Source organism: Crocodylus porosus, unplaced genomic scaffold (genome assembly GCF_001723895.1).
Source record: "Crocodylus porosus isolate Cpor-Errol unplaced genomic scaffold, CroPor_comp1, whole genome shotgun sequence".
Classification (NCBI taxonomy): Eukaryota; Metazoa; Chordata; order Crocodylia; family Crocodylidae; genus Crocodylus; species Crocodylus porosus.
Window position 1 is genome coordinate 55,246,932 of NW_017728948.1, and position 27,158 is coordinate 55,274,089.

The window sequence follows — 27,158 nt, forward strand, 5'->3', positions numbered from 1 at the left end:
TATGTAGCTATTGGTTCCATACTGCGGGAACACACAAAGTGGCAAAGTGTTTTAAAAAGACACTGTTGGTGTTTTTATTACATAATCCAAGCATGGCACTTTTCACACAGATGTTACCTAACTAACCATTCTTCTGAGGGGAATGCCTGTTTTTCCTTAAACACCGAGTCAACCTTCTCCAGACTGTTCATAAGTACCTTTCACCTTTTTCACTTCTACTTCTTATAATCCCAGATCAGATGTGTTACTGAGAGCTACATTCAGACCACATTCTGACCCCCAAGATGTTGCACAGAGTAATGGGAATCATGTGTATCCAAGGCCCTTAGTGATTTACTGAATAATTTTAAAGACTTTCTCTTCTTACTGCAGATCTAACTCATATTAAAAAATTACTTGAACAGTAGTAATATTGGGCCTTGGCCGACGGGTCCAGTGTGGCTTTTACTGACTCTTATTTTAGCTTCGTTTTTGTTTGTTTTTAAAGTATTTTGTTCATGTGTACTTTAACAAAGATATGCATTTCCTCTCTCTTTTTTAAGTTAAAAGAAAAAGTGTACAAGTATTGATTCAATTAATTCTAAATTGAATTCTGGTTGCAAGCAGAAGGCTACTAGGCTACAGGAAACTAATTAATTCTGCTGTAGGTTAGCACTTGTAAATACAAATACTGTCCTATGGCGGCATTCTTTAGTGCACAGCAACACATGTATAGGTAGATGCTGACCTGGCTGGCTGGGGCATAAGGGTGCTTCAGCGCGGGGCTGCCTTCTGGCTAACCCCACAGTGGAGCACCCTCATGCCCCAGCCAGCCCCTCAACAGCATGTTGAACTGGGTCAGAGAAGCCCCAGGTTGGCAGGCTGACCCCGCGGCCCCCCTACCACTTGGGGCTACACCAACCCAGTTCAGTGTGCTGCAGTCCCAGGTACGTGTATAAATACAGCACCTAGAAGCAATACATTCGGGCATGATATATGACAGAGCTTATTGTGTCACATTGTTTTGATGCGTAGACATACCCACAGGTAACTTAGGGCATTATTCTCAAGTAGTCATCTCATTCCCATTGTGAGAATGAGGAGAGGAACCGACTGATTTTGGGTTCCCTAAAAGCTAAATAATGATGTCTCAAAAGACAGAGAACATTAAATTAAAATATTTAATGAAATTGTAGCGAGTGCTATTAAGATGTACGTGCACCAAATGCCCACAGAAAAGCATGAATTTGACATCAATGTAATTACAGAAATACAAGTCAGAATTTGATCCATTGTGTGTTTCTGTAATCATATTAGTGTGAGTGGAGTTTAACCACTGGAGAAAACGGGTGCGATGTGGCCACTGAATGGCTTCTCTTTGGGTTCCAGTTTGTGTGGAAGTCTTCATCCATTTTCATAAACTCTTGCTTTCTGATGAGATGTGCCTGTGGCAGATCTATTGATCCCCAAATGTTCTCTCTCAGCAAAGGATTAAAAGAATGCATAACAATTTTTTATGCATGTAATGCATTAAAAGAATGCATAAAAGATTAACAGTATTTAATCTTGGAAGGTACCTGAAAATAAGTAGCAACAACCAGTAAATTGGAACATACAGTTTATATCATCTGCTCCAAACCAGGCAAAAAAGCTTGCATACCTTTTTCTTTTTTTCTTTTTTAAAAAAGGTCCTCAATCCCACACACATTTTTAAATAAGAGCAATCCTCTTCAAGTCCATTTTTCACATGGATGCAGTCGTGATGTGTAGGGGGTGCACGTGCACCCCCTGCTTAAGTGATGGGCAGGAGGGTAGGCAGGAGCACTGGTGCCCCTCCTGCGAGCACTCGTAGGGGAGTGTGGGATGTAGCTCTGCAGCAGCTTCCCAGTCAGTGAGTTTTGCCATGGATGGACCCGTCCCACCTCTGGTTGCTGATTGGTCACTGGTGGGTCATTTGCCCCCATCCCCCCCCCAACTAAGGTGGCATTAGTCACCCATGCATGAATGAAATTAACACACATTAATGTTCTTACTATCAAAACCAAAAGCTACCATGTATTTTCTCCTTTCATACACAGAGTATATCTTGTATGGAGGGAAGGTGAAACAGAATTAGTATGTTAACATCATTTCCTTGTAGTACAAGATAAAAACTGGGCTACAATTTTCATGTGCATCCTGCATTATTTCCAGCTGAAATGAGTATGCAATCCTAATTTAGGTTAAGTAGATAGCTCCACTAGTTTCAAGCAGAGTATAGGATTTGTTCTTCATGAACAAATTAAAGCTAAAGCAGCAACTGGTTCAACTGGTGACCCAAGAGCAGCTTATGGCCTGAGAGGGGTTAAGCTGAAGCCCTTGACCTTCTGCCCTGCCAACACTCCCCACATCAGGTTGGCTGCAATAGTCCCTGGAGTCTCTGGGCGCCATCTCCTTTCTCAGGCTTTCACTGGCTGCTCCTGCATGGAGGGTGGTCAGGAGAGCTGAGGATGAGCCTGAGGCTGTGCGCATGGTGCAGCAGTGGGGAAGGGGGCATGTGCATGTCCACAGGAGTGGGAGGAGTACCTGCACAATCATGTGGTGCAGTGATTGGGGACTGCCTGGGTGCATAGTGCAGTGGTGGAAGGGGGGAGGGGAGGGGAACCATTCAGGTTCATAGTGTACAGGGTAAAGGGGACTCCTACATGGTGGAGCATGGGAGTGGAGACTGTCCAGCTGGCGCACTACTCAGGGGGGCTGTGGTTTACCCTGGCACTGCACCTGCTGGTGTGGCCTTTGGGGCATTTGGCCCCAGCTGCTTAGAAGTTGGACAGCCATGTGCTAAAGCTGCAAGAAATATAAACTTCAGCATAGGATGTGTGGGTGCAACAAAGTATCATGCTCTATCATGTCTTTCCACACCATTAACTTCCAAAAAGTTAGAGTGATTCATAAACTTACAGCTACTACTTACTTGTTATGCCCTCCCACCAAGTAGTGATACAGGTGGAATTACATACAGTAATGAATAAATGCAATAGTGGTCCACAGACCTAGGGGTTTACAAACTCAGCATAAATATACACAATACAGGACACTAAGAAAGATTCATGACATAACCATGCTGTTATCTCATTTGAGGTCAAAGGTCTGCCCAAGCCAAGTGACTTGTTGGCCCAACCTGGTGAAGGCAAAGAATCATCACAGAAAATTAGGGTTTAAAGGGACTATAGGCGGTCCAATGGTTCTCAACCTTTTTTGTACCAGGACCCATTTGTAAACATTGATGGCCAGTCCCAACCCAGTGCCCTGACCTGCTGCCCCTCCCCCCCTCCCCAGTGTGTGGGGCAGGGGGACCCAAGCAGCCCCTCACAGGCTGGAAGTCTTCCAGCCTGCAAGAGAAAAGCCACCGTTTCCCACTTTCTTGTCCTTTAAAAGGAGAACCCATTTCTACAGTTTGCTTGAAACCCTTTCATATATTCTTGTGACCCACTATTGGGTCAGGGGTTGAGAAACAGTGATCTAGTCCAACCCCTGCTCAAAGTAGGACCATCCCCAACTAGATCATCCCAGCCGAGGCTAGGTCTTAACCTCCCAAGGATGGAGCTTCCCACCTCTCTGGGTAACCTGTCCCAGTGTTTTCTCTTCTGCAGACTAAACAAGCCCCCTCTCCTCGGCGCCCTCCCCCCAGTCATTCCCAGTGCCCGCTGCTGGACTCTGCGGGTCGTCTACCAACCCTCCTGTCACAGGCGTGGGCCAGGCTCGCCTTCGGGGCAGCGGTCAGTGCAAGGCACTGCGGTTCCCCAGCCCCAGGGCAGCTCCGCCGTGGGCCACCGCACCCGGGACGGGACCGGCCAGAGCCTCCTCCGGCAGCCGCTCGCTCCAGCTGCCCGCTGCGCACGTGGCGAGGACGAGGCGCGGAGCCGCTCACCTGTGCTGTAGCCCCACCAGCCCCAGCGTGATGACATGCGGCACGTCCAGCTCCGAGGGCCAGGCGCCCGCGGCGATGCAGCCGAACACGCCGCACTCCTCGCGGATGCCCAGCTCCTCCAGCTCCATCCCGCCCGCGCACGTGCCGCCGCCGCCCTGGCCCGGCCCGGCCCGGCCCGGCCGCTCGCCCGCCGGGGGAGGAGAAGGAGGAGCGGAGCAGCCGCGCAGCCTCCTCCTACGAACAGCGGCGCGCGACCCCCGCGCCCGCCAGTACTCCCTGGCCCCGCCCCCTCTTTTACATACGGGGGGCATCGGATCGGACGGGGGGAGGCGACACGTTTTGGCTGCTGCTCGGAACAAAGTTGGTTTGTCCCACGCCCCCTTGCTTCCCCCCTCCCCCCCGCGCGGGGTTTGGTGTATTCCGAACACTCAGGTAGCTGCACCTGGGGGTTGAGGCACTAGCTCTTGGCTGGGGGGGGGGGAGGGGGCGCTGCGGGCCCGGCGGGCCCAGCCTCCCCGCGGGCGGCGCCGATTGGCGGGCGGCGCCAGCACCCCCTCCCCCTCCCCTGCTCTTACCCCGCCGCTGCCGCCACTCGGCCCTGTCCGTCTCCCGCCACCGCCGCCGCTGACACGTGCTAACGCCCCCTGTGTCCCGCAGGTGCCCGCCGCCGTCGCCATGGCCCCCGCCGCCGCAGGTAGGTGGCCCGCGCGGGAGCGAGTGAGGGAGCCGGGCGGGGTTGTCCAGGGTCCTGTCCCTGCCGGGGGCGCTGCCCGGGGAGACCTGCTCACGGCCGCCGCCTCCTCGCCCCTAGAGCTGAAGATCGGGAAGAAGGTGTCGGAGGGGAAGACCAAGGCGGTGTTCGAGCTGCCCGAGCTGCCCGGCTGCGTGCTCATGCAGTCCAAGGACCAGATCACGGCCGGCAACGCGGCGAGGAAGGACCGGCTGGAGGGCAAGGCGGCCATCTCCAACGCCACCACCAGCTGCGTCTTCCAGCTGCTCCGCGAAGCGGGTAAGGCCGGGCAAGGGGTCCCCCGTGGGGCTGGTGGGGCCCGAGCCCTGCCTGGGGCAGCCTCGGCCCTCTGCAGTCTGTCCCATGCCGCCTCATCTAAACTCTGCCTATGCCCTGACACCCCAGCCTGCTGTAGGGGCCCAGGGCAGCCAACCACCGGCTTCTAGAAAATGTTGTGGATGTGTGGATAGGCACCAAGACTCCCCTACTGTCCATGTATCCCTGAGAGAGATCAAAAACCATCCACTCTGTCACAAGCCAGACACTCATTCTTATTTTTAATTCTTTTGTTCCAACATCTGTCCCCAGCCCCACAAGAGGTTAAGGGGAATGGCATCCATCTCCCTGGGTGCTCCTCTTGGCACCTCCCCATGTTCTCTCCCCGCCCCTCCCACCTCTACTTCTCCACTCCTGCAATTCTTACATCTTCTGATCTTTCTTGGTAGTAAGAGGGATGTTGTCACCGTGGCAGGCCAGAAGTGACGCCAGAGGCAAGGATGCCATAGGGTTATAGTGGATCCAATGGGTAGTTGGGATGAAGTTAGACAAGCTTTTGAATGGAAGACTTGCTTCTTAGGGTCCCTGTATATAGGGAGTGAGCTTACTAGGCAGCAAGTGAAGCTGAGCATAAGGGAGGGGCTGAGAGACATTCTCAGGGGTAGCAGACAAGCCATTAGTGAAAGAAAAGAAGCTGAGTATTGGGCGATCAAGGCCTGTCCTAAAGAGAGCATGGGGGAGTCCTCACCTTCCTTCCAGGGTACAGTAGCAGGGGCGTTTCTTTGTGTAGGTTACTGTGTTGTTTGGACACCTTTCTGGAGTTACTGCACACCTTGTTTGGGTTGTTTGACCCCAGTGGCCTTTCCTGCCTAGAGCATGGAGCTGGACCCCATGATCTCTCAAGGTCCCTTCCAGCCCTAAACTCCTGTGAAATGTATGGAAAGTATTCAGGAGACTGGATTTATGGCCCATCCAAATTCCTGTTTAGTCCTTGGTTCTTAGTATGTAGCTAGCTTATGAATTTGAGTTCCCAAGTTTTAAAGATGTTGGGTAGATTGTGCTTGAGCATGAGGATAGTGAGGCCAGAGACTGAAGTGGTTGCTCTGTGAAAAATGTGTTCCTGATGGTGGATCATAGAAAATGAGGGCTGGAAGGGACCTCAGGAGGTCCTCTAGTCCTGCTCAAAGTGGGACCGTCTCCAACTATGTCATTTTAGCCAAGGTTTTGTCTACCTAGGTCTTAAACTTCTAAGGATGGAGATTCTTCAAGTTCTCTGGGTAGCCTGTTCCAGTACCCTCCTAGTGAGAGTGTCTCCATCCTTTATATTTTTTTCTGTAAGAGTTCATTCTCTTGCGTAGTTGCTGTTTCGTTTCACCCATGTAGTTGCCCTTCAACGCATTGGATCAGGTATACCACATTTTGGGGAAGTCGTGTGTAGGAACTGTGGGTTGCGATGGTTTCTTTATGGAAGGCGTTGATAGTAGGGATGGTGAAGACATGCTGACAGGTTAAGCATTTCTTGCCAGGGCAAAGCTACGTTTCACTTGATGTCTGTTGGGCAGTAGAGAATGAGCTTCTTATGATGAGCTGAGCAAGGTTTGGGGGCTGTTTGAAAAGCAGGGGTGAAGGGTCTGGGAACATTTCTCTCAAGGTATGATCTTTGTCCAATATAGGCTGTAATTGTGTGAGTCTTCTGATTTGATTTCAGGGTGGGGTGGCAGGTGATCACAAAGGCTATGTGGTCACAGGGGGGGTTCTTTTTGTATTGTAGAAGGTTATTGAGTTATTTGAATAGCTGTTTCAAATGTATGGTCTGTTTCTCTACTGGCGTGTCCTTGTTATATAAAGGCAGATTTTAGGTGGGTCAAGTAGGCATTGCAGGTTTTCTCCAAGCAGATGTGGTGGTATCTGAGGGCCTGCCTTTAGATGACAGCTTTTTGCGTGCTTAGGATGGTTGCTGGTCCTGTGGACACAGATGTGGTAGTCTGTGTGTCTGTTATACTTGAGACTTTGTCTCAGCCCCTCCTCTATGCTGTGCTTAACTTATTGTGTCTAGCTTCCTATATTCAGAGACCTGAGGAAGAATGTCTTCCATTCAAAAACTCATCTAATTTTATCCCAACTATGTAGTGGGTCCAATAAAATATATCACCCTAAGAAATCCTTGCCTCTCTGATTTTTTTTTCTTACCACTTCAGGCTGTCTGTAGAAATTACTGCTGGGCAGTGATTGTACCAAGAATTGAATTAAAAAGCCAAACTTAATCTAGTTTTTTATACATTAAAATTTCAAGCTGTGTAAAAAGAAAAGCCTATCTCTTTCTCAAGCATTTTCTATATCTTTTTAATGACATGGAGTGAGAGTTTTTGGAAGCTATTCTAAACTGCCCTGGAGGTAAAAGTAAGGATTCCATTCATACCTGAGAGTGTCAGGTTAGCATGCACTGGATGCGTAAATGGATCAGGAATGTATATCTTCCTGAGGTTTCAAAAGTGCCTTTTTATATAATGTTGGGGTCACAACCTTGTTCCATAGTCTTCTGCAATGAAGTCAATGTCTTCTGCAATAAACTCCTACTGGCTTTAGTAAGGCCAGAATTTTCACTACACAAGACCCTGCCTTAACTGTTCTCTGATTCAGTTCCCTCATCTATCAAAATGGAGCTTATATGTATTTTTTCAGAGAGATATAACTTATTTTTTCTGATAAATGGTCACTGTGATGATGATAATTATATCTCATTGTAGCTTAAGCGCTATTTCCTCAAATGTTTCTTTTTCAAAAGTAGATACTACTGGGCTCTGATTTGGGCCTCCAGATCCTAATGAATACAAGGAACAGAATGGGAGTTAGCTGCCTGACATCAAATTCCTGTTGGAGCATATGGACCAAGGCACTCCATTTTTTTTTCCAGGTCCAAGTTGCACTTAACAGTGGCTTCAAATCTGTCATCTGCTTGTAGAGTGGGAATAAGTATTGACCTAAATGATTCTAAGTGTAGTTTTATATTGTGAAAAGTTTCACAAAATATTTTATTTCATTGTCTTGCCCAAACAACTTTTTACAACTCAGATTTTGGTATTTAACCTGCAACTATATGGGGGGTGGGGAGGAGATGCATAGATACAGGGATTTGTGTGACTGTCTCAGTAACACCCACAATCATATTTAAACATGTAACATAAAGACAATGATTTTGCTGTTCCTGTTTGCAGGTATTTCATTTTTAAACCTCAGTCCTTATTCATCTCCCTTAAACATTAAACCTATTTCTCACCCAGAAATACTCTGGGCAAGCGTCTATCTAATTTAAAACTGTGCCTCAGTAGTTTAAAAAAAACAAACAAACAAGGAGCTTTAAGTAAAAACAAATTTGATCTGAATTTGCAAATTCTGAAAACAAACCAAGGATTAAATATTCAAAAGTAGGGACCCCAATGTAACTGGGCTCTGCAGGGCACTAAGTGTTAGTCTTTGCACTTTTTGCAAGATGACCTCTTTTAAAGTGTTCAAACAAAAATGTGATAACCTCATTCATCAGGGGTTATAAGGAGAAACCTCCTTCCCTCTAATAAACTGGCCAGGGCAAATAAACTAACCAAAGTTGCAACAGCATCTGCAAACATATATCTTGATATATATCAAGGGTACATTTGCTGTTTGCGGATGCTGTTGGAAATATATATTTTTTTTTTCCCCCCAAATTGGTTATCTGGTGACTAACTGGCACAAATGACAGGTCGTGCTAATGCCTTATCAGCCAGGCAGTTTGCTTTTTTTGCGTAACTTCTATGTTTGAGCTTCTTTTCAAGGTCTTAAGTGGTACATACAACATCTATAAATGACGAGTTCTTCCATTTTTTGTGAAATTTTGATGTACTAGTCTGAGCACATAATATTTGTAACTCAAAGTGTCTTGGGAAAAAGAAAGCTGTAATAATAAAAGCATACACAGTGTTGGACACTGACATTTAAAAGTAACATTGTACATAAAAACTACAAATAACATGTCTTGATTGTACCGTATCACATCTGAGGTAAAACAGAGTTCAGTACAGGTAATGAACTGCAAACATGTTCCTTGATTGCAAAAGGGAGCTCCCTGTTTTTTCCCAACTTGTCCTATTTTGATATTAAATAATGAACATGGCAACAGTTGATTCTTTACCAAACTCACTCAGCACAGTGTTCAGTAAAGTATTTTGGGAACTTCATCCAGAAAATCTGATGTCTTATGGATTTGTTGCTGTTTCATAAATTATAGTCAGCACCAGAAGGGCTGATGTTTGTGAGGACAGGGTAGATGAGCTCTAAATACTTAAGAATGAGCAGTTTTATAGAATTGCCATACCACTACTTCAGATAGTCAGCTAGGTAACTATGACGTCATGGACAAATAAGGAGCTGGCTGAACTTGATTTTTGAGAACTAATTGACTTAAAAAATCTGTTTTACTTTGGCAGGTAACCTGCAAAGATTGTAAATATGTCTGCCCATCACTTTAGTATTTTGTTTTCACTGCGCTTGATCTAACAGGTTTTATAAATCAATCCTGAAATCCAAAACTGCTTAACTTTTTATTTAAAAAGCATTTGCAGGTTGTCCACTGTGACCTAACTCATTACTGAACCTTAATCCCAAAACCAAGTTAAAGTTGTATCATGAATAGGATCAGTAAGAGATCAGGTACAACTTGTAATGAACTGTTTTTTCTAATTGGATTCACTAGACACTGCCCATTCTGTTTTTGGTCTCCAGCAGTTTCCTAGTAATCAGGAACTTGAAAACTAGCTTAACCTGGTAGGAAAGGGTAGGGATTTGACACTGCATGTAGGAGAGAATACATGCTGAATCATCATTTTTTGGAATAGCCATTTGCCCATATCAGCTGCTGTTTTAAATATTCACTATTCCTACTGGTTCAGGCACACAGGAATGAATATGGTTGGTGTAACACTTGGTATGTGGGTGAATAATTCTTTCTCTCTCATTTCCCCTGTGTTTAAAAAAACTAAATCAAAACTAATCAGGAATAGTTTTTTCCTGTTATAAGATTAGGGAAGATTTATTTATTTTAAAAAAGCATTCGCAAGTTATCAGTCAGGTCTCTTGTCTGTCTTTCTTCCAAACCAAAAGATAAAGTGACAACACCCTTGTTCTTCTTCCATCCTTTTCCCCTCTTTCATAACTTTCTCTCAAATTCTCCAGTTACTAAGTTTTGTGAAATAGTAAATGCAGTAAGTTACCACATCTTCCACTGAGAGCCGTTGTAGATATCAAGCCATAGGATATCACATTTTGGGAAAAATGCCGGTGTGGTTGGATGCATATTTTCCTTTGAAACTTTCCCTTCAAAGCTTCCTTTGAATTGCGTTCCTTCCTGACATTTGCCAGTTGTGATTTTAAGATGCCAGCTGGAAAGTTGAAGTGCTTAAGTATTCATTGGGACCAGTAACTTTGGTTTTATATACAGCTACTCGTTGCTTAACATCATAGTTAGTTTTGCTTAAAGTCACAGTTTTCAAGAACCTATGTTAAGTGAATCCAATTTCCCCATAAGAATTCATATAAATGGTGGGGAGGGGGTTAGGTTCCAGGGATATTTTTTTCCCCAGACAAAAGATATTATATACTTGGGTCCGCAGCCCGCTACCTCTGCTCCCCCATGCTGTAGCCTGGGCAGAGCAGCTCCCCACTGCCATGCACACTCCCACAGCCTGCAGGCTGTGGGCACAGGCTCCCACCCTCTGCGTGGGGTGAAGGTGGGCTGCCCAATGCAGGCTGGGGCCTGCACCAGCCTCTTCCTAGTGGGGGGCTGTGCTTGGGGTGGGGTGGGTGGTAGTGTTGGGAAGGGGGGGCTATGGGGTGGCTATGGTGAATTTTGGGGTGGCTGTAGTCCATGCTCTAGTGCCACCACCCACCCTGCCCCTGCCCCTGCCTGCCCCAATTGCAGCCCTGGCCCAGCCTCTTCGACAGGAGGAGGCTGGCACAGCCCCAAGCCCACAGCGGCTAGCCTGCCTTCTCCCTATGCGCCAATCTGGGGGACACATGCTCCCCATGCCTCCCCCAGGGGTGTGCGCAGAGGTGGGGAGCTGCCTCTCTAACCCCTTGCATTCCCCGGGTGAGTCACCCACAATTCCATCTCACGCCCCACCCTGGCTGGGCAGCGCCTACCCCAGCCCTACTTCCTCCCTCACCATGGGGGTCTCAATCTGCACCCCGACACCCCTTCCCCCTCACAGACTTACATGCAGGAGGGTGCTCTTCACGCTGCCAGACTGCATCCCTTGCTGTACGCATTCACATGGCATTTATTGGTGACATTATCGGCTACTCTGGCCAAAAAAAGCCTATTGCCTGGAATTTTCAATTTTCCTTTGATCAGTGCTGATCTGATATGGGCCGGTTATATCGGTGCATCTCTACTGAGTACCTGTACAAGTGAAGTTTAGCGTATAGTTTTAGCTGCAGACACATGTGGAGTGTTTTCAGAGAATCATAGTTTGGTGAAACATATTTTTATTGGCTATATGGTTGATTTGATCAATGATGTTCGTAACTGTCAGTTCAGTCAGATGCGCATTTAGCAGTAGAAATAAGTTGTCTTTTTTTATTTTTATTATCTAGGAATGAAAACTGCTTTTGTCAGGAAACACAGTGACACTGCATTCATTGCAGTTCATTGTGAAATGATCCCAATTGAATGGGTATGTAGAAGAGTTGCTACTGGCTCTTTCCTGAAAAGAAACCCTGGCGTCAAGGAAGGATATAAGTTTTACCCACCCAAAATTGAGATGTTTTACAAGGTAAATAATGCACTTTTTCTCATTTCAATTAGACGTTATATTTTTTTTAAACAGATGTAAAAGAGTGCTGCCTAGGTAGAGTTCTCATCAGTTTTACATGTGAAGATTGTTGAAAATGGTTTGAGGTACAATATCTGTTTCTGTTACTTTTAGTAGCTTTCTAATTCTATTAAGTTTCTTCTTTGTTGGATGCAGGTATTATACAAATACTAGCCAAATAAGTGTGCCAAGGAACTAACAAAATTGACTGTAAACTGACTATTCTTGCCTTTTTGAAGAAGAATTGACTATTCTTGTTTTTTAACACTAAGTAGTGCTTTTAGACAGAGGCGTGGTTCAGGATTTGATGGGGGTCTTAAACTGACTGGCATCCATTTGAAACTGAAATGAAATTTGTTAGTACCGTGCTTTTAAAAATCTATTGGTATGTTTTTGCAAACATAGAACAATGTCTGAGAAGAACGTTTTAGCTATATCAGAGTTGTCTAGAAAGCTGGCTAGTCATGTGGGGCAGAATCCTTCTCATTGCCAACTTCTAAATTCCCTTGTAAAAGACAGATAAAATGTAGTAAATAGTTGATGTTATTGCTTTAGGTGTGCTATCATTATAGCTGCAAAGGGGATATTGTATTGATACACAGATGGATGGGGACGGTGGGTGTCACAGAAAAAAGGAAGGTACAGAGCACGACAGTAAATAGGAGAGGAACTCCATCAGTAAGAAAATATCTGACGAAAATGTCCCTTATACGCAAGATTGAGAACCTCTGGATAGGTTGTAAATATACATCTCACAATATATGCAACATGGCCATGTGAAAGACATGCCATTTTGTCTTTGAGGAACCGGGGCTGTGGAGGTCGAACGGAACACCTTGGTTATACCCAGTTCACTAGGAGTGTGTGAAATGGGCTGTATTCGATTTGGATTCGGCCCAAATAGGGGACAGTGATTCAATTAATTGATTCAGATCCCTGTCCCAATTCTATTTGGCCAAATCCAAATCTTCAGATTTGGGTGCCAATTCAGCGATTCGGCTACAGACACCGCTTTAAATAACCAGGAATAACGGTCACAAGCTGGCAGAGGGTAGATTTAGGCTAGATATCAGGAGGTGCTACTTCACTGTCAGGGCGGCTAGGATCTGGAACCAACTTCCAAGAGAAGTGGCGCAGGCTCCTACCCTGGGGGTTTTTAAGAGGAGGTTAGATGAACACCTTGCTGGGGTCGTTTGATCCCAGTACTCCTTTCCTGCCATGGCAGGGGGTTGGACTAGATGATCTGCTCAGGTCCCTTCTGACCCTAGAAACTATGAAACTATGAAATGTTTTTTTCTACGTACCTTGAGGTACCAGACATGGCTTGTGAATGCTGCAATGGTAGGTTGGATGGAGCATCCCACAGGAGCATGGGGGACCCCCGCCCAGCCCCCTTGATTTGGCCATTGGCCGTAGGGGCGACCCCAGGTGCCCGCCCCCCCCAGACCCTGGAGCTGGGGGTGGGAAGCGGGGGAGTCCCCTGTGTGCTCTGTGGCAGACCCAGAAGTGGACCGAAAATGCTTCTGGTCCACTTCTGGGTCTGCTGCCAAGCGCACTGGGGACCCTCCCAGGCTCCGGGGGCGGGGGCTGTGGATGGAGTGTCCCACATCTCGGTGTTCACAAGGTGCCTGGTACTTTGAGGTATGTAGAAAAAACATTTAAAGCTGTGTCTAGGTCCGAATCATCAAATCTCTCTGAATCAATTCAGAGGGTTCCGTTCAATTTGGAGAGATTAAAGGGTCTCCTGATTTGATCTGGATTTGGAGATTTGGCTGCTGAAGCAGGCCGAATCTCTTTCAAAATCAAATCGGCAAACAAAGCTTCACACAGCCCTAAAGTTCACTTTCCTTTTCAATATCCACTCTCTGCCACTGTGATACTGGGCAATGATCTGACCTAGTAAATGGCATGTCTTATATTCTTACGTTATGTTTTGTTCTGGGTAAGTGTTGTGCTGTAGAGGCAGTCTGCTTTACCAATACAGAGGGAAAATTGGCCTCATTTCACTCGCAGGGTATTTTGTTGCTTAACATTTAGGAGCTCAAAGGATGGTTTGTTAACTAATTGGAAAACTGAGAACAAGGAGAAGGGAGAATTCTAAAAGGTCTAATAGGGATTATAACTTTTATCCTATAGTGTATGTGTGTGCACACTTGTTCTTTCCCTTGGTGAGAAGGGGAGCTTCTTTCAAGTGGACATAAATGAATGCTTAAACTTCTGGTTCAGGTAGTAATGCTGCAGTTGTTTAAGCCTGTGTGCCCTGAACACAGTGCTTTTGAAGGGAAAAAATGTGAAACAAATGCAGCCTTTTACAGAGAACATGTTTATGGTAGTTCACTATAACACAAAACTCTTAACACTCTTCTTACTACTTGAGGTATCTAGCTGGTATCAATTGGAGGAAACTGTGCTTCCCCAACACCTACTATTAAAATGTCTAAAGAAGAAATTAGGAGCTGAAGGAGTTGATTGAATTGGATTTTAATCACAATAAGGCTGTACAATGCTTGTCATAATTGGCTAATTTTAAGTAGATCATTCTGAAGACTGGCTACCTTTATTTGATCACAACAAAGTTGCTTGTGAAATTAGTAGTGCAACAAAAACTTCAATAAGAACAGTTTTAATTAAATTTAAAAACTGTTTGGTAACAATCAATCAACCTGCCCACCCTTTAAATGTGTAATTAAAGGTGGCAAGAAGCAAAAAAAGGCTTTTCCCTTTGTGTTGTCAGTATACTCATTGCTCCATAAAGTACTCGTTGTTACTTCCAAGAGGTAATCAAAAGCAATGTGTACCCTAACTGCCTGAGATTTGTATCCTTAATATTGTTGAGATCACCAAGTCATGGCAAAATAATTTTCCAAATGACTGTCAGGTTTTTTATGGGTTTATTGATCAGTGATATATAACATAGAATATTTGTTCACTGAGATTTTGAATTGGAATGCAAATTTTAACAGCGTAAGATTGTTTCAGTGCTCAGTGACTGATGTTCATAAGCAATCTTCTATCCATCCTTAAGGTTTCTGAGAGAGCAGGTTGCCAGTAGATGTCATATAACGTGATAAAGCTTATCCACGCTCTTTCATAGAGTTGACATGTTTGGGCACTTAATGGAAGCATTAGGCTCTCTTCTTGTGATGCAAGGCTCAAAAGCATGGTGTAACTGGTGGGGCAATAGGGCCAACTGCCAGGGAGGCTGGCTTGGTAGGGGGGAAAAAAAAGGGTGCTGCCGGCAGTTGCACATTCACAATCATTAAACAAAAGTCATCGTTTCTGCTTTGCCCCAGGTGCCCAGTCACATCTCTTGTTATCTCTTCCTAGTGTTGTTTGGTAGGCAAAATGGAGCAAGGTGATAATAAGGGTGGTTAAGCTGGCTCTTCAGCAATGCTCAGGGGCTTTCGGTAGCAGGCGATTTCTCTTTAAATTTCCATGCTGTAGGAAGGTGGCCCCTATAAAACTGCATTCTGCTCTCTTGTGTGCCGTTCATACATGACAGCCCCATGAAGGGAGAAGAATGTGGCTCAGGTTTTTGTGAAACTTTGGGGGCATGTCTATACGTGCTTTAATGCTCATTAGGCTATTTTAATGTGCATTAAAGTATCACAAAACAGTGCTTTTTAGCTAATGCTCATTTAATGGACTAATGTGCATTTTTCTATCAGAATGGAGGTACTAGACTTAATGTACATTACCTAAAGTTCATTAGTGAACATAGATGTGCCCTGGAAGTACTTTTTCTTGTTGGAAAGGAGCTTTAAGGGTTCTGACCAATTAGAAGCCTGAGCCTTTAGTAATATAAAAAACAGTCCTTCTACATTTAAAACTGACAGGTAAACCTACATCTTTGTATATAATGGTTATGCCGATAACATGAGCTAGCAAAATCTACCTGTTGCAGATTTTTATTATAGTATTCAATATTTGAGCTGAAAATATCATTTGGCTCATGCAACATTTTAAAATTCCAAGAATTGCATAATATGTTGAATGCCTCAGAATTAGCAGGTAAAAATCAGATTTTGAATTAAGCATGTATTGGGTTCCTCTTGGGGATGCATAAAGTACTTTCTATGAGAGACATAAGATTGCAGCCTTTCATGACTTTCACAACATGTAGCTGAAATGAGCAGAGATTTACATTTTAATTTCTGTTTGGTAATTAGTTAACCATTTAAAATGTTATGGGGCTTCTAGAAATGTGTACCATACAACAGATTTGGGATTGCTGAGCTAAAAAAGTAATACCTTATTGTAAACTCCCCTTTTTTTTCATTGTTGCACATCCCACACTTAGTATTCAAGTAAAGAACCCTCTGGAAGTGAGTTTTAAGATATTAATGTTTTTCTAGCAAACTAAATCATAAAACATTTTACTAAAGTATTCTTTTTTTTTTAAAAAAAAGGTACAAAACCTGTTTGTGGATTCCAGTTGTCCTTATTTACAGTTCAAGTAGTCTGATCTAAAACCCGATGCAGATGCTGTTGTCTGCTGCTCCTTTAATGTATATGTTCTCTTTATCAGGATGATGCCAATAATGACCCACAGTGGTCTGAGGAACAGCTAATTGAAGCCAAGTTCTGCTTTGCTGGACTAACCATTGGCCAAACTGAAGTGGATATTATGGCCCGCTCCACACAAGCTATTTTTGAGATACTGGAGAAATCATGGCAACCCCAGAACTGCACGCTAGTAGACCTGAAGGTATAAGAGAAACTGATTCTTCTAGACTGGGGCCCTGAAAATAGTGTGTAGAAGTCTGATATCATTCTACAGCTCCTGAAAATAAATCTGTTGTGGTTTTGGTAGGTTGAATTTGGTGTTAACATGTCTACAAAGGAAATTGTCCTTGCTGATGTTATCGATAATGATTCTTGGAGGCTGTGGCCATCTGGTGATCGAAGCCAGCAGAAGGACAAGCAGGTGATGTCTTATTCTTCACTCTTTGCATTTGAATTGCAAATAAAAACAAACCTGTCATTTCTGACAGGACTTTACAAAAGGCATTTGGAGTTTGATTCCACTGAAGTCGGTTACAAAGATCATCTGTGACTTAACAGTAGGATGCTTAAGGAACCTTATGTTGAGCATGCTTGCGTCTCTTTTTAACAGACTTGCCAACAGCAGATTTAACTGTTCCAGAACATCCTGTACAGTTTGGACCTCCAGATCTAGCATAAAAGTAACAATTCAGAATGTTCAGCTATTAATCTTATACCTTAAGAGACAAAAGCATATGTTACAAAGGAAATGAGTCCAAGGTCTGTCTTTTTGCAGTGCCTCTGGGTTTGCCCAGACTAGTTTGTCCCATTTTGACTTTATTAAACTGATACTTCCTAGAGCAGTAATTCTCAACTGGCGTGCTTTTGCACCCTGGTGTGCCACAAGATCCTTTTAAGGGTCCTGTGGAGTGCTAAGCACTGTTAAGTGTGCAAACACCTCCATATGATTCACAAGGTAAACCCCAGAGGGCTTAAATAGGAATCCATAGTGTTGCAAACATTCTGACCTGTTGTGGGCTTTCTGAGTTCTCTTCAACAGAAAAATTGTTCTGCATTTCCATATTAAAAAAACAAGCAAGAGCTGGCATTTTCCAAGGGTGCTTCAAGTCTAAGAAGGTGTGTCTCAAATCTAAAAAAGTTGAGAATCACTGTAATACCTAAGCTAGGCTGCTTAGTTAGACATGTTGCTGTTGGGGGGCTTTTGTCATTCTTGATACTTATCAAATTATATGGACTCTGATTTTTCAGAAGCTGCTATAATATACTCTATGTATGTGAAAATCCAGATCAGAAACTAGTTTTCTATTCCCAGTACTAATGAACTGGAATTAAAAAGCAGCTTCAGAACAACTTTCCATAAAAATGTACCAAAATGCTTCCACAAATAGGTATTGTGGTGATGGCTTCCATTAGGATAATGATTGGCTTCTCTTGTATGCGACTGCTCTACACAACTTGACAGTAGACCTGGAAGGGACCTCCTGGGACATGGTCCCTTCCCCTGCCATTGGAGGCAGCCACAACGTATAATCCCTTTCCATAAATTGGTCAAAGTGCTGTCTCAAGCTAGTTTTATAAGGCTTGCATTGTCACTATTACACCTGTTGGGAAGCTTGTCTACAGCCTTACTCCTGTGATATTGCCAGCTTGGGTATAAAATGATCGTGAATAAAAAATTTTTTTTTCTTGTGTTAATACTGTCCTTTCAGGTCAACCAACTGGTGTTTGTCCTCTTAATTTGGTTAGAGAAAGCAATTATATTTTCTTGGCCTTTTCTTCCCTGGGATAAAGAAATGAGAGGATGCTTGGTGAGCTTAGTCTCCTCTCATCAGATAGGATCATCAGGGGAATGACATGACTAATAAATAATCCTGCACCTGTTCAGTTTGAGGCCTTTTATCTTGAGCCTGCTGACCATAACTGTACACAGTATTGCAGATGAAGTCTTGCCTGTACTTTTTAGAGTGGCATCAGCGCTTTCCTCTCAACTGTCTCTCCACTGCACCACTCTATATACTTTCACAATACTTACATTTACATTTTTCCGGTCTTAGATCCTGTGGTGGGATAATCCTTAGGCCTCCTTTTCAGGCCTCCTTTTCCCAGCTGATGAGTTTATACCTAATATCAGAAATTCTTATAATTTGGTCTTTAAATGCATGATCTTGCATTTTGAATAGCATCAGTCTTAAATCTTGAAGGGGGTCAATATAGAGAAGGGTGAGTGCCTCTCAAACATGCATCATCATCTAAATTCATTAGCATGGTTCTACTTGTGCTAGGGCTGTTTAAAAAGATTAAGCAAAATCAATTCAGTCACAAACTTCAGAATATCCTCCAGCTCAGTAATTCTCATAATTGGGTCCCCCTTTTAGCCAGTTCTTTCCTGCCTTACTATTCTTAGACTAATCTCCATCTTGTCTTTGGTTTAATGAATAACTTCCCACTAACAACACTGATATCCTGCAACTGAACCATACGAGTTGGGTATGTCCTGCTGTGGTCAAAGCTTCCAATTCTAAATAGACGTGAGAGCTGCTGTAGTACATGTTAACCAGCTAAGAACAGTCTTCAGTCAGAAAATGATTGAATGGGAGTGTTGGGACTAGAGGCATTGCTGCTTGTAGGATGTAATGGCTCTAAAATTTGGGATGAAGGGATTTCCTTGTCCTCAGGTTGGCCTGGACTAAAGGAGTAGGAGTCTTGTGTAATGTATATCTTACAAGAAAGCAGGTGTCTGACAACTAGCATACAGCCCTCTGGGAATGAGAGGGTGGGAGTTGCACCTTGTTAAGGTACTTACAATATTTTAATTTTGCACCAAATATCTGCACCTCCAAATACTGGTAACCTGTCTATTTTTATATCTTTCAGTCTTACCGTGACCTAAAAGAAGTGACTCCAGAAGCACTGCAGATGGTTAAGAGAAACTTTGAATGGGTTGCAGAAAGAATGGAGGTATTCCTTCTTTACACTAATGTACTTGACAACCTTGTGAACTGTGTTTCATCATGTTAATTTTCCTCTTCCTTTCTAGTTGCTGTTGAAGACAAAGAGCCAAGGGAGAGTTGTGGTGCTAATGGGATCACCTTCTGATCTTAGTCACTGTGAAAAGATCAAAAAGGCATGTGCAAACTTTGGAATTCCTTGTGAATTACGCATGACGTCTGCTCACAAAGGGCCAGATGAAACTCTGAGAATCAAGGCAGAGTATGAAGGTAAATCCCCAATAACAATGTGTTTTTAGATAAAATTGGTAATTTTGCCAAGCTGTGCCAGGAATCTCTTTTTTATCTTGGTGTGAAACACCACAGGAAACATTCTGCATTTGCTAACTAAATAGATTTTAGATACACCCTCCTGTCCAGTTCATGATGTATGAGTGAAAGGTTGTCCAGACCTTTGACATGTATGCCTAGGCAGGAGTTTTGAGGAGTGGAGGCTGCCCAGACTTCCCCCCCGCCCCGCCCTGCTTAGGAGACAGAATCTAAAGTCCAGACATTTGGTGCCTCCGTGGCTGTAGTTGTATAAGTGTCTGGGAATCAAAGCCAGCCTGTGTGTCAGACAAAGATTCTACCACTGAACCATGGGGGACTCCACAGTCTCTCTAACGCACCAAAAAATCAACTTCTCCCTCTAGCTCAGAAGATAAGCTTGCCTAGATCTTGATAATATCAATGTCCTGATTATTGCTCCACATTTTGTAGCAAAAGAAAAAGATGACTTTTTTAAGACTGCCATATTGCTTTCCCTTCCCTCTCCCCTCTTATCCTCCTTGTATTTTGCATACAGTAAATGTAAACCATAGATGGCAAGTATCCTGCCTCAAGCTGAAACAAGGAGGAGCTGCTGGAGAGCTTCAGAGAATGAAAGCAGATCAATAAATGAGCCAACTGAAGTAGCTTGTGGCATTAATATACATATTCTGTAACGGAAAAGCTTATTCAAAACCAAATACTAGCTTTGCATAGGACTATTCAGGAGTTAATATAGTTGGTGAAAGTGCAGATTTTTGCAAATGTAGGTTAAAATGAAGGCCTTCAAACTTTGGCCTGTTGAACGCAGAATGAATGTTTAAATCATTTTCATTGTTTCTCTTGAATCTCTGGTAATAGATTTAATGAATTATTAAGCAGCATCTATCTTTGGTCTTAAGGGATTTGTTCCCCTGCTCGAAAGAGAGGGTAGGGAAGGGGTATTTGTTTTAGTCTTTTGCATGTTGAAATCAGGGTAAAAATAACTGGAGCTTGGGAGAATTTGACTTGGTATTTAGGGAAAGATGGAAATTAAGGCTGTAGTTCAGGTACAGTGAGTTATCTAAATTTCTGCAGGTTCCTTGTTGAGTTCCAAAACTTTTCCAAAAAAAACATGGAGGAAGGGGAAAAAAAGTATAAAGCTTTTGATATTTCCTTATGACAACTTCTGTGTCTTAGGTGATGGAATCCCAACTGTGTTTGTGGCAGTAGCAGGCAGAAGCAATGGTCTGGGACCAGTGATGTCTGGTAACACTGCATATCCAGTCATCAACTGTCCTCCACTCTCTGCAGACTGGGGTGCTCAGGATGTGTGGTCTTCTCTTAGACTACCCAGTGGTAAGAGGAATCATGCTGAACTAAATATTTGGGAAAGACAGCAGATGTACCTGCTGTAATAGCTAGCTAAATTGCCCTTCTCTAATAGTGCTGAAAACCTTGTTTTGTCCCATCTAAACTGATAATTAAACCAGTACTGCAAATGGTTTGGGGCACATCTTGATCAACTAGTATCAGCAAAATAGCCATTTCCAGGTTTAGACAGAGGTGGTTAGTTACGTTAGTCTGAAAACAGACTAACTTAAACTAAGTGTAAGAACTGGGGGGTTGGTGGCATGACTTCTATATTCTGTCTTTTAAATATTTATTTGATTTTGTATGCTGCTGTTCCCAACAAAGGCTCAAGGCAGCTTACCGTAAGAAAACAAAAGGATGACAAGAGAACTAGAAGTTAGACAGAGAAAGTAACTAAATCCCACAGTAACATTTGTGGGCTGAAACACTACTTGTTAGATGACAGCTTTGTACGTCTTGTTTTAGTAACAGGTATACCTTTTTTCTTTTTCTTTTTTTTTTTTTTTCTAGGTCTTGGCTGTTCCACTATACTCTCACCTGAGGGAGCTGCCCAGTTTGCTGCCCAAATCTTTGGCTTAAGTAACCACTTGGTGTGGGCCAAGCTGCGTTCGAGCATGTTAAATACATGGATCTCCTTGAAACAGGCTGATAAAAAACTTAGAGAATGCACCTTGTAAATGGTTAAAGAAACCAACAAATATTGGCTACTCAGAAACAACGGCATGTGCACATTTGTCTTCACGCTAAAATTTTCTTTTGGATGAAATGGAAATCCTAAATTCTTTCTTGTATAAGAGAGTGTTTTGTCAGGATAGTTGTTCAAGTCTGCAATTAGCCTCTTTTTTAACATGAAAGCATTGTCCAAATATTGATCAAATAGTTGTAGCTATCCTTTCTCAGAATAATGCTTTTTTGCCTTTCTCAGTGTATACTGTTGGCTACATATACAACATTAGTGTCAGAGTAACGATTTAGTATCATCTACACTGGAATCTATTACTTTTCCCCTTACAGTATTACTATGGAATAGTATTACTGATAAGTCTCAAATTTATTAACTCAAATGGACCGCTTCATACAAAACAAAACATGCTTTATGGTTCCTTTGCTCTCGGTTATGAAAATCTGTGCTCCCTTAGCAATACCATAGCGGGAGCTTGCAATCCTAGCTGGAAAATAGTTTTGGAATGGACTCTGACATCAAACCTTCCTATCAGGGGCAGGTAGGAGCATATGTAAGAATACTGGCCCTGTTGCAAGCTAGACTGTTAGTCTTTCAATACTTCCTGAAGAAGTGATCTATTAATGCTAAGGCTCCTTATCCAGCTATGGACAAGAGATGACCCTGGAGCAGTGTAAATAGGAACTCAGAACTAGGACTTTGCCTATTTCCTTAACTTAACAGTTTAAGCCTTTTGCTCTCTTAAGCACAGAAGAGTATTTTCCATTTTGCTGTTTCTTGCTTTAAATGGCTTCTGATATCCTAGACGATGTCTTCAAACAATTTTTAGAGGAATTTGGATTGTTTGAGGAGAATCTTTCCCCTCTAAGTTGGTTGCAATGGAAATGTTATCAAAGTACAGGTGCAAATAAATCGTGTCAGCAAATACTGAAGAGATTCTTCACACAAATAACTTGTCTGTTTTTAATGAGGTATTGATTCTAACAGGTATGCAATTTCCTAATTTGTGTAACATTGCATCCTTTCAGCATTACAAATAAACTATTTAACATGTACACTTGTCTCATAAAGGTGCTTCTTTAATAGATACACTCCTTGGATAGTTTCTACAAGTATAAGTTGCATACCGTATTGGATAGATTTAAAATGATTGCTTCCAACAAAAAAAACAATGAATGCAGTATAACTAAATGCATATACCCTTTTTTTCTCCTTGCAGGCATGGGACAAAATGGTGTCATAGTAATTCTTAGTAGTTGCATGGAATAGATGCAATTTTCACATGTAAGCCTTTTCTCTACTAACAGGATGCATACCATGATCTTCATAGTTCTCAATTGATGTATGTTGGAAAGAACAAGAAACCTCTGGTCCCAGTGGGGGTTCAGGAATTGGTTTATGCTAGGTGTCTGATGCCAATAGGCATTTTTTCTGTATTATAGGAATTTTTGGTCATCTACACTGAAACCAGACCTGTTTTTAAACACAGGTGTCCTAGTTTACCAAATTACTAATGGATGGAATGGCTGAATGTTATAGGGTATATAGCTGTAAGTTTACAGATTTGTAACATGCCTTTTAAGCATAAACATTTGGTCTATTTTTTGTAATACACACTTCTTGTAACAATACACTCATTTTGCTGCTGTTATGAGTATACATAGATTCTAGTATAAAGTTGGATTTATAAAACTCCAAAACTAATAGGCATATTGTGTGTGTATGTGTGGCTGTTTCCATGTGCCTTTACAATTGCTTTTACACCAGTTTGATTAGAACATTCTATATCTTTCTAAGTAGCTTCTAAGATGACACTTGTGAGGCTATCCAATTGCTGTGTAAAGCTGGATTACTTTCCTTATTACTGGCTGACCGAGCAAAACCATTGGAAATGGGATTTAGTACTTTTGATCTTGCCACATGCTTGTCTTATATGAATAGGCTTTTATTTTTAAGTATCTGCTTCCCAGCGTGATCTATCTTTTGATTTTTTTTTTTTTTATTTTTAGGTGAGGTGGGATTTTTTTGGTGTGGTTAGACAAGCAGTAAAACAAAGCTACGGTAATTTTCTGTACAAAATTGGACAAGAATAGTCAACAAGCAAACCCTGCTTTCTGCATTTGAGGGCAAGAGAACAGGTTTTACGAAGAGACTTACAAAGGTCTAACTATCTGACTCATGCAATTTAGCTGCTTCTTTTTGAATATGTTTACTTAAATCTTGGATTTCTTCTGAATTACTGGGAATATAAGTACAACATTTTTTTACTTATTAAAACATAGACTCTTCTTTTGCTGGATAGTATATAATTTAATGCAAGTTGGTTTTGCAATGTCATTTGCCTTATTTCTTTCATTTCTGTATTTATTTTATCAAAACTATCAGCAGTAGCATTAGCAATCTTCTAGAGATGCTGCAACTTTTTTTTATCTCGGACATAGCTAAGCCTGTGGCATAGCTGGGGAACATTATACTCTAAAACCTTTTGATTTTCTGTAATTTCACAAACATTGCGAATTCTTCTTTTAGGTAAGTGAGATTTAATAGTAAAGGCAGGATACGCTGCAGAGACATAGCACGTTTCTCTCCAACTGGAGGGAAGATTTTTATAGGCCTTATCTCTACACACTGAATAGTGACCGGCTAGTACAGTATATCCACCTGTATTACAGCATGGGGACATCTTCCATTGTGAATAATAGCCTGAAAATTGACCTGCAGGGGAGTAGTTAGATATCCAGGAACCATTAGAAAACTAAGCACTATTTATCTTAAATTCTGCTTTGCACTTACTGACTCTTACTACAACACAAGATCCATTACAGATCCAACAGAACTTTCCAGGGGTGGCATAAGCTAATTGTACATAGTCAGCTCAGTTGCAACTTACATTCTGCCAAGTTTCGTTTCTATGAAAATTTGAATAGTAAGGGGCTAACGTCTGAGTTGCATTCAAGGGTACTGGTGTCATGGGTATCTTTCTGGTAGAATAGGTAGGGACATGACTACATATCCAACAATGAGAGACTTTTAAATCTATCTCAATTTGATTAACCAAAGACAAGAACATATTTTCATGAAATTATCTTTTTTGTCGGTGCGGAAGTGTGGTTTGGTTTACAGAGTTTCTTATAACTGATGAGTCATATAAGATGGCCCCAAAAAAAATACTGAGAGCTACTTAAATCACAACTAACTGTACTTCTGGAACCAGGAACTAGGTAGAGGCCTTTTTCCTGTCCTGAAGGGCATAGTGGTGTCATTGGGGCACATTCTCTTCACTTTGTAGTAGTAAATCTTTTTCACCAGTAGGCGCTTGGCTCATTACTGGTCTTGAGCTCTCTTGCTGGCAGGCACTAAGCTCAGTACCAGTCTGTGGAGGCTGATTACAAGATTGATATGGAGGAGACTCTGGGTCTAATGGGGCTGATGTTTTCTTACTGTGTGAAGCATGGATCTATGTCTGGAGTCCTTGACACTTTATTGCAGTGTTGGTGGTTAGGAGTACCTGGAATGGACCTTTCCAGCGAGGTTCCAGCAATGACTTTTGTTGATGGCCTTTTATATGGACCTAATCTCCAGGCAGGATAGAATGGCACAGCTCACCTGGTTCTTTGGGGAGAGCTGCTTATACTTGTGAATGAAAAGCCTTAACACACTTCATTAGTGCCTTACAATAGTCCAGAATAGTATCATCAAGTGAATGTATATCGCAAAAGTGGGAGGCAACAGGTGGCGAGGCGGGGAGCCTCATGGGTCTTCCCATTAGAATTTCATGTGGGCTAAACCCAGTCTTTCAGCTGGCAGTAGATCTCAAAATGGTTATGGGAAGTGCATCTACCTATTTTAGGTGAGTCTCAGTACAAATTTTGGCCGGTATATTTTTTAGAATGCCATGTTGGCGTTCCACTTGGCCTGAGGCCTGCAGATGGTATGGGCAATGAAAGTTCTGTTGGATCTGCAGGACTACAGATTTCTTTCATTATCTGTCCAGTAAAATGAGTTCCTCTATCAGAGTTTAGGGATAGAGGATTACCAAGCCTTGGAATAAAGTCTCTGAGCAACTTGTTGCTTACCGTGATGGTGTCAGCTTTTGCACATGGGTAGGCTTCTACCCATCCAGAAAATGTACGTACAATAACGAGAACATATTCATAAGAACAACATTTCTGCATTTGAATAAAATCTAATTGTAAATTTACAAACGGTTCCCAAGGTGGGGGATGTGCTGCCTTCTTTGTTTTACAGGCTTTCTCACATTATGGGCTTGGCAAATAGGACAGGTGTGGCAATACTGTTGAGCCACAGATGGAAAAGTTGGAGCAAACCAATCAAGCTTAACAGCTTCTATCATTCTATGTGCCATGTCATGGTGTATGTAAGCAAGATGAGGAAGAAGGACCACTGGGGCCACCAGGTGGCCATCCAGGGAGCACCACAAATTGTCAGGGTGTAACAAACACTCAGCCAGCCTCCATATATGTTTCTCTGGTTCTGGAGCCTGATCTTGGAGGAGGGCAACATCATGAAGACTTGCCAATGGAGACTGGTCAGTTGGAATAGTCAAAAACACAGGCATAGCTTGGGGAGTGGAAATAGCCACAGCTTTGGCAGTGGAATCTGCCAGAGCATTCTCATGTGTAACATCATCATAAGGTTTCTGGTGAGCTTGGCATTTAATAATAGCAACAACAGAAGGTAATTGTAAAGCATTTGACAAGGCATTTACGTATGGACCGTTACTAATCTTGGCACCTCTTGAAGCGAGGAAGCCTCTTTTGTTTCCAAAGTTGACCATAATCGTGTACAATACTAAAAGCATAGTGAGAATCAGTATAAATATAAACAGAGGCACCAGGGAAATGGAGGGACAGCTTTTATGATTTTTTCTTGCAACACAGAAAGATTAGGGAACTCAGGCTCAGGAGGCGAGCTACCTAAAGCAGCAAGTACTGCTATCTCATTATCACAGGGGACATCTAAATAAACGCCATTAGGAAAGCAATAGATAGTACAGCCGAGTTTACAGAGCAAATCTCTGCCTTCTTTCTCCCATCTCACGACCACGTTCTCTGCCTCTGATGGAAACCTCGGCTTCTGCCCCTGCCTAAAGTCTGTAATTGTAATGACATTAGCTTTAGTTTCTGTGGATTTCTTTTTCTTTTCCTGGCAGGTTGTACAATGATTTGCAATGTTGACTAGTTCTGCAAGTGGCTTAGTCTGCCAACCTACATCAATTGTGCACAACTGTTTCTGGACTTTAGAAAGAAGTCCATGGACAAAAGCGGAAGGAACTGCTACTGCAGCAGTTTCAGCTGCATTTTCAATACCAGAATGTCTTTCAAATACTATTTTCAAGTGGTCCATGTAGTCTGCTGGGGATTCACCCTTATTTTGTTTTATATTATGTATTTTGGCCCAGTCAGTTCTCCTGGGGCAAATTTGAAGCACAGCCTCAAGGAGGCGTCTTCAGGCACCTGTTAAGTGATCTCCTATTCTGGGGTCTTGAGTAGGCCAAGTAGCCTGTGCGATGAGGCAGTTGCGGACCTCAGAGGGCAGAACACTTCTCATTAATTGGTTCAAATCTGCCCATGTTGGATCATAACATTGGATTACAGCGTCT

General features: G+C 42.8%; 2 protein-coding genes across 6 annotated transcripts in view; one reads left to right on the top strand and one right to left on the bottom strand.

The window, feature by feature from the left end:
* The window catches only part of PPAT (phosphoribosyl pyrophosphate amidotransferase), a 92,566-nt gene extending 88,355 nt beyond the window's left edge, over positions 1 to 4,211 (bottom strand). Inside the window, exon 1 of the mRNA XM_019552925.1 lies at positions 3,890 to 4,211. Coding sequence (XP_019408470.1) covers positions 3,890 to 4,200 — 311 coding nt within the window. The 5' untranslated portion in view covers positions 4,201 to 4,211. The remainder of the gene's footprint in view (positions 1 to 3,889) is intronic.
* LOC109322078 (multifunctional protein ADE2) overlaps positions 1 to 22,590 on the top strand; it is a 70,488-nt gene extending 47,898 nt beyond the window's left edge. For 4 of the 5 annotated variants that reach the window (XM_019552920.1, XM_019552921.1, XM_019552922.1 and 1 more), the window contains 9 exons: positions 4,547 to 4,583; positions 4,701 to 4,898; positions 11,523 to 11,701; positions 16,269 to 16,448; positions 16,554 to 16,667; positions 19,121 to 19,204; positions 19,284 to 19,464; positions 20,680 to 20,838; positions 21,364 to 22,590. In XM_019552920.1, the coding sequence (XP_019408465.1) occupies positions 4,547 to 4,583; positions 4,701 to 4,898; positions 11,523 to 11,701; positions 16,269 to 16,448; positions 16,554 to 16,667; positions 19,121 to 19,204; positions 19,284 to 19,464; positions 20,680 to 20,838; positions 21,364 to 21,530 (1,299 nt within the window). In that variant the 3' untranslated portion in view covers positions 21,531 to 22,590. Of the gene's footprint in view, positions 1 to 4,194; positions 4,250 to 4,546; positions 4,584 to 4,700; positions 4,899 to 11,522; positions 11,702 to 16,268; positions 16,449 to 16,553; positions 16,668 to 19,120; positions 19,205 to 19,283; positions 19,465 to 20,679; positions 20,839 to 21,363 lie in introns of those variants that run through there. The other variant, XM_019552924.1, reaches the window with a different exon arrangement.
* The last annotated feature ends 4,568 nt before the right edge of the window (positions 22,591 to 27,158 follow it).